Here is a 7,576-nt window from a genome sequence, read left to right as displayed (position 1 = left end):
TCGGTCGTATCACATCAATATCATCGGTTAGCCACATGCAATGTGCTCTTGTATATCGAAATGTATGTTTTGGAAATTTGACAATAGGTTTCGACATGTCCGCAATGTCCGGGTTCGTGCTTTGGGTTTTCCAGAGTCAAAGTGTCTGAATAAAACACCACCTCGACTTCGGTAAATGTTTGACACACAGATAACGGCGGTCGGAAATCGAGGAATTTATGTTTCCATCGGGCTAACAACTCCGGGTTACTTGTGATTTATCTCACACGTGTTTACTATGTTGTGTCACTCTTTATTGACCAATACATACCACACCATTCAGTTTGAAATCGGAAACCCCAAGAAAGTATTAACCGGGTCCGGATATCAACTCTGAATCGATAAACCATATTCAAGTAAACATACCACAACCTGTGTCTCCATGAAACTAACAAGACATCGCACAAATCAAGTATACTTCGCGATTATTTACCCACCCAAGTAATCACGTAAACGAGGTGTATGACATTACAAACATCATAACACAGCATGAAGAAAATCAAATTTTTTTACCCCGACGTGAAAAAAAAACGTATTTATAATCAATCACTTTTCATCAAACACACAAGTATTTACTTTCTAAAACATCGTGATTCAGCTGAACATGTAGTTTAGAAAATCTGTTTATTAATGTGTATCAAAATCATCGTCTTCTATGTACGGTGTTACTGTGTGTCTCATCCTTGTGGACTCGTGTTAAATTGGACTCGATATGATCTACACGGGGCGGATGCCGCGACAACGGATTATGTGTGTCCAGCGAATCAGTGGGACATTTCCCGGTAAAAGTGCAGCACAGCTTAATCTGTGTTTCACTTGTTAGGATTCATGGCTTATCATTTTCTCCAGCTCATCCGCGCAAGCGGTGCTATACAAAAAAAAACATAGAAGTGAAGCCGATTTCCCTGATCCTGCCATCAACCCGTAATCGCTGTACGTCAATATCTGACCGCTACATAGTGACTGAAAGACGCAAACAACAATTATTTATTTTTTTCACACAATTTAATGATCGCATTTTACATCGTTACACTGACATGACTAACCGCGTGTCTTGCGAGTCCATTTTTCCGCATAAATCTTTTCGCGCAAACACGGCATTCGTAGGCTCTGATGTCAGCATGAATATCCAAATGTGACTTTAATTGAGTCTTTAGATGAAAGTCTTTTACACAGATCGGACATTTGTGCTCTTTTTCGTCTTTATGGATACCCATATGGCGTCTTGAGTGAGCCTTCTCGACCGAACTCTTTCCCACAAATTTCGCACTTGTGTGGTCTGGCGTTGACATGCGCATTCAGGTGGTCCTTTAAACTCTGGGACTGAGTAAATGCTTTTCCACATATCCAACATTCGTGTTTTTTAATGTTGAAGTGAGTAGCCACGTGGTTGGTGAGGTCTATTCGCAGAGTGAACACCTTGCCGCAGATATTGCACTCCTGGTTTTTACCGGTAGAGTGAAAAGCTTCGTGTGTTTTTGGAAGATAAATCTTTTTCCACAAATTTGACACTCATAGTTTTTAGCACCGAGGTGGCCGCGTGTGTGTCTCCAAAAACTACTTTTCCGGGTAAAAATATCACCACAAATACAACAGTGATGATTCTTTATCCCTGCGTGTGCGTCCATGTGGACATTCAAATTATGCTTCGAAGCCAATTCTTTTCACCGAAATGTTATCAAGTGTGAATCGCAGTACTAGGCAGAATAGCAATCAATTCGTTTCTGCGCGGTAATCAGTCACTATTGTTGATCCCAATACATGATTAGCAACGTATCGTCAATGCGTTTCGCTGCTTTGTCAATGAATGCGCATGTACGTCGTTACAATTTAGCATCGCTCCATGCAGTTGCTGTAGTAACGTCATGCTTTCACGATGATTGCAGTACTTGCCGTAGTATTATTGTAATGGCGAATGTATTATACCGCGTCCTGACACCATGTCGCCAGATCGCATTGAACTTGAAATTACGTCTGTAACAGTATTTCCGGTTAATAGAAATTTCATGCTGAACGCCTTTTGTCATGTGAATGAATTGTCGTGTACACGTATTTATTTCGTGGTGACTGACTAGAAGAGTCCCGCGTGACTGTGTGGCAGGCATAAATGAACGTTGTAATCTGTATGCACTGTGTACTTGCTTGATACCAGTTTGTATATGAATATCAACCTATTCTGTCAAGTTCGCGTCCGTAGCTAGATTGCGCGGACATGTTTCTCTCACTGAGACAGACAACACACTATAATCGTCATAGCCTAATGTTTTATTGAGATCCAGCTAATATGTCGGCGAAAATGTCCGGGGTTCCCTATCTCTGCCGTATCTGCAAGTAATCACACGGAGAGTTAACGCCAAATTAATAAGGCACACACAATGTGATATTACCTCGTCTGATTCGTATGACAGTCTTGGCAAGTTTGGTGGAAACCTGTATTCCTGGAATATGTGGAAACCTGTATTCCTGGAATATACATATTAGGTGTTACTAGACAAACCGGATTAAACGACACATCGACATAATTAAGAATATCACGCGCAGTATAAGTTATCAATGCAATGTGTCAAGATCAATATCAATGTGCAAACGGACGATTGCAACGGATACGTTGTGACATTTGAAATAGGTAACACAGATGAATACATTACGATTAATTTAATCCTACCTCTGACTCAGATGTTTTAGTATTTTCACATTCGTGCACGGCTCTCTGGCTGGTATTCTGTCAACAAAATCATAGATATGTAAAGACCATTCACATATTAACATGCGTTGCTGTTCATGGCCTATATATTTGCATGACACGTGTCATGTAATAACCATTCATGTTTCTTTGATATCGCCGAATGTGGATTAACGTGATGAGTGAACAGTGTAGTATTTTGGTGTTGATATAATAATAGGGATGATATATATTGGAAACGACTGCCATTTGTAGGCCTACAATATAATTATAGTGGTAACTCGCTTATTGTCTAGTTATTGTCCCCCATCATAACCCCCCCATCATAACCTTCTCTTTCCTTTCAACCTGAAATCGGTTACATTCTATTGGTATACTTACCTCACCGTGCGGTACGATGATATCGCCAATGACACGGTCTATTGTTCTTGACATTGACATGTTTTTCATTTCCACGTCGGGATTGTCGGTCTGTAATGATCATTGACACCAATTACAGGCAATGAACATCACAACGTACGTAACTCATTACTGGATGAACTTCTGTTGTTTCCAGAAAATGATATGAGTGTTTTACAACACCGCAATATGTGGGAATTTGTTGAACCAGTTCTCTAGCAATGAATGAATTGCAAATACGTACGAATATATCCTCATTGTACTGACAAGATAAAGCTGGCACGTAAGTGAACTCTACTAGCCCATATAATCGCCTCATGTGTCCGATAGAGATTATTGTTTGTTTGCACAGTTTTATACTGACCTCAAATTGGCGCGGGCTGACTTCTCCCGTAAGATGACCTCTTCCGCTCAGCACGTTTACCATCCGGGGTTCAAGAGCATCGACCTACAAATAACTGACACTGCTTAAAGGCAACGGACAAGTTATCTTGCATTCAGCTCCCATTTTGTCCAGATCGGAAAGTGATATCATTTTGTACTGGCATCCGACTGCGATAGATTTTACTGAAACAGGTCTGCTGTAATGTGTAACGTAGATAACAATAAAACAGGCACGACATCTACTACCATGGGTAGTAACCTCGTCATGTCCTTGATCAGACTATGACTCAGGTGGTTGATTGTTAGAATAGTCGTGCACTCATCTCTGGCCACTGCGATTTGAAACAAGTCACACAAGTGTAACTTCCACTCACACATGACCATGTATTAACTTTCAATATCTGGTTAATTTTCAACGTCGCGTGCAGGTCCGACCTATAAATGATTGTATATATTCGTTCATGTCGGTTCAACATGGCCGGTAGCCGTTTTCACATTATGAGTGAATGTGTAGTATTCTGGTGCTCATATAACAATGGGAATGTTCTTTATTCGAATCAATTATAAATCTTATAAATCTATCAGTTTAATAAAAACGTCCATGCATTTACTGTATAATTTATGTAACCCATCATAACCTTGCCTTTTATATAACATTTGTACACTCATCGCAACTTGCGTAAGTATTGCGTCGCCCCTAATACTTGCTGTTACGTTTCACGTGTGTTCTACGCTGTGTTCAATATGGTCGGTCTACAATTAACAATGATGCAATTCATAGGTCACGGTCAGCGTTAGTGCATCAAATTATTGGTCAACTGGTTTACGTTCTTTCTTAATGGGAAAATTGTATAATTGTGGAGTGAGTTCCAACTAGGTTGAAGTTGGCTCCAACATCTCTGTAATAATACATCATTTACAATTACGTATGGAGGCAGAATGAATGTAGTGGGAACTATAGCTAATCTGGGCATGACAGAACTAGTATAGATAATTACCTCATGTGATTGATTATTATTGTTGATGTCCACGGTGTCTTGATGGATTTGTACCTGCAAAGATATCAACGTACTCGTAAGCACAATACATAACTTCCACTACAGGGTGGCAATTGCGACGTGTTAATTAATGTTAGTATGGTAGATGACCTTGTGCAGTGATGTGATGTTTCAACAGGTGTTTGCTGCGCTTCTCCGTTGCGGCTGCTGGTTATTACATTCTCCACACCTCGGAATGATTCTATCTGAATAACGTTCAAAGCGTCAGTGAGTATACTGTTGCTTTACTGCAACATTCATACAAGTGCTTACTGCAACATTCATACAAGTGCTATCTTATCCTGCATGGGACTGTATGGCATCACAGAGTAAGCGATCAATTACTGTTGTTTTTGTCAACCTCACACCGACGCGAGTCTGTCTAATGTTATGCCGTCGAGTGCATTAAAGGTTATTATATATTGACAAATGGCTGAATATGTACATGGCATATCACACCCGAAGCAGACATATTACCAAATATGTGTAGGCTAGTCTATTATGCAATGTTACCTGCCAACAAGTCAAATTTACTTACGTCCAGTGGTGTCAGGTTAAACGGCTTTGTTGTATCTTGTGATACATCAGTGTCCAGGTCCACCTGTGAGTGTTGATTCATAAAATTCATAACGCTACACATAAACCAAGACGCCGATCATAACTAGCAATGAACCGTACATACATTGTGTATGTAGCCGGATGTTATTGTTGACAGACTTGACAGTGACAGTTGTTAATTCCAAAAATTAGGTGGTGACAGCATGCCCTGTTTCAAGGTAGTTGGATGTACCTGGCATGTTACACAGAATGAATGTGTGTACTGATAACAAACAATTGTACCTACTTTTTTACTTGTTCCGCGGTCAATTCGCTTTGCGTCAATTGTTTCAGATGGCTGTAATTAACATGATAATTAAATCTTCTGATCGCGCTGAGCTTGTTATATGAAAAGTTGCTTACCTTTTCCCGTATCCGCTTGCTTGGCCCAGCGATGTTTACATTAGGTAACTGTAATGTTTGGTGTGATTGTCACGTATTGAGATATGCATGACATAATATCGTAGCTGAGCAGATGCAATGTTCGATGTGTTGCCACACGCAATACGGTCTCCTGCGGATGTGGTGGATGCGGTGGATTGGTCGCCGTGGCTCCTATACATTCGTAATAGTCATGGACTACCTTTAACAATGACTGACAGCATGCAGCCTCAATTTCGGATGACTTATTTGATTGAAAGAAGTCCACAACCAGTGTGTCAAGTAGCGTCTCACACAGACTGGTGAGTACGGCTTTGCGTCCGGTAGTTGTTTCAAATTGCCCGCTGAAGTCCATAACTAAGAAACGTCGTTGCCACGCATTGATAAACTAAGAAACGTCGTTGCCACGCATTGATATTGTCTCCGGCATCCTTTAATACGTCAAACGGGTGGTCCAAGTTTGTCGTGATTACTGCTACTGTAGCTGCGTTCTTTTGTTTAGATCCGTGGGACTTCGCTGACCATGGACCGTGGAACATCTGTTTGATGGCAGCCATAATTCCAATATTCTTCCAAAACGAAAGACCGGCGTCATCAACTTTCAATATTCGGCTGTTTGTCGACATGACTAGTTGTCCAACACCACACGAATCCTGTGGCATGCTTGTCGTTATGCGGTCTGGGAAAAATAGACTCGTAAGAAGCGTTTTGCCCGCCCCAGCCTCACCCTTCAGCAGGATATGTGGCGCTTCCGCCACGTCTTTGCCGCGTGCCTCGATCGCAGCGCACATCAGGCAAAGCAGTGTCTCGCTGTCGTTTAGAACATGCCCCTGCAACGTTGCCTTCGTGACCGATGTGGACACTATTTTCCTGACTATATCAAGAGCTTGGGACAGATTCATGCTGTTATGCGCTCGCCGCATTGACCACAACTCCACAGCACGGATATGATTAATTGACACCATTTGTGGCCATTGTTGGTAACTGCGACTGACGAATGTTGCAGGAGCCATGAAACCAAGTTTGTCGGTCACATAATATTCCCATTCCGAGAACGGCGGTTTCTCCTCAAACACGCAATATCCGACGCAAGCAACGTCCATGTATTTGCTCCATGTCGATGCCCGTCTATCGCCGACGATAGTATCGAGGTCCTCGGGAAGGTATTCTGTGTGCTTATTATACCTTGAATAAAAGATATATGCAGTACGTCGTACATCACCCCAACTGTCATAACTCACATCAAGTTAATGTGCCACCCCAACTGTCATAACTCACATCAAGTTAATGTGCGCGATCACGTCCGTAGTCTGCACTAGTCTTGTGTCATGTACGATTATTTGTCCTCTTGCTAGGATATCGGAGATTGCAGCTCGCGAATAGATCTTTCTCTCGCCATCAACCTGGAATATACGACTTGTATCGATTATGACGGTTGACCCTTACAGTTTAATACAATGTCCTGATCCATAATGGTGATTGTGACAATTTCACGCAGGAGTTCTGTTTCTTTGGTTAATTATTGTATAACAAAAAGCTATCAACACGCAGTATTTATTTAAACTGATGGAACGAGACTCCATCATGATCCGTGCATGTACACTGTACAGTAGGGTTGTTCAAAAAAAACTTTTTTTTCCAAATCTCACTCGCCTAGTGACTAAATCGTCAGGCTGTCCAAGGAAACGATGTACACCAAATTTGACTCAATTCCAACCAGTCAAGGCCGTGCAATCTTGAATTGAAATTTTTAATTTATTAATAAAAATTTAAAAAAAAAATTCTTAAATTTTTCTGTCAACCCTATGAAATTGTTGAGCTGACTTCAAAGACGATGCAAAACAAATTTGAGTCAATTCCGACTTGTAGAAGCGGAGTTACTCGCGTTTTTCGTTGATAATTGTCGGATTATCCTTGATCCGGTGATTATCAACGAAAAACTCAAATAGTTCCGCTTCTACAAGTCGGAATTGACTCAAATTTGTTTTGCATCGTCTTCGAAGACAGCTCAACAATTTCATGGAGTTGGCAGAAAAATGTGGGAATTTTTTTTTTT

General features: G+C 41.1%; 1 protein-coding gene and 1 long non-coding RNA gene across 2 annotated transcripts; both read right to left on the bottom strand.

The window, feature by feature from the left end:
* Positions 1–607: 607 nt before the first annotated feature.
* Positions 608–3,033, bottom strand: LOC145436353 (uncharacterized). Its single transcript, XR_013914279.1, has 3 exons — positions 2,705–3,033; positions 2,427–2,477; positions 608–2,364 (listed from the first exon to the last, which is right to left on the bottom strand). It is a non-coding gene; the product is annotated as an uncharacterized LOC145436353 (long non-coding RNA).
* Positions 3,032–7,115, bottom strand: LOC145436543 (uncharacterized). Its single transcript, XM_080313905.1, has 6 exons — positions 6,799–7,115; positions 5,503–6,705; positions 5,081–5,437; positions 4,504–4,557; positions 3,486–3,569; positions 3,032–3,193 (listed from the first exon to the last, which is right to left on the bottom strand). Exons 3-6 carry the CDS (start codon positions 5,180–5,182, stop codon positions 3,032–3,034), a joined length of 402 nt encoding a protein of 133 aa, XP_080170031.1. The 5' UTR covers positions 5,183–5,437; positions 5,503–6,705; positions 6,799–7,115.
* Positions 7,116–7,576: the final 461 nt, after the last annotated feature.

This window comes from Botryllus schlosseri, chromosome 3, assembly GCF_051294905.1.
Source record: "Botryllus schlosseri isolate E-star chromosome 3, Bs_hap1, whole genome shotgun sequence".
In the NCBI taxonomy this organism is placed as follows: domain Eukaryota; kingdom Metazoa; phylum Chordata; class Ascidiacea; order Stolidobranchia; family Styelidae; genus Botryllus; species Botryllus schlosseri.
The sequence above is the reverse complement of the archived record's forward strand: the minus strand, read 5'-3'. Positions and strand labels throughout refer to the sequence as shown.

What these genes read in the sequence shown, in the direction of transcription:
- LOC145436543 (XM_080313905.1), bottom strand. Translation starts at nt 5,182, where the DNA reads ATGTGTAGCGTTATGAATTTTATGAATCAACACTCACAGGTGGACCTG. An exon ending in ATAATAATCAATCACATGAG is followed by an intron (nt 3,570 to 4,503) that starts GTAATTATCTAT and finishes AGTTATTTGTAG; the next exon opens with GTCGATGCTCTTGAACCCCG. An exon ending in TCAGCCCGCGCCAATTTGAG is followed by an intron (nt 3,194 to 3,485) that starts GTCAGTATAAAA and finishes TGATCATTACAG; the next exon opens with ACCGACAATCCCGACGTGGA.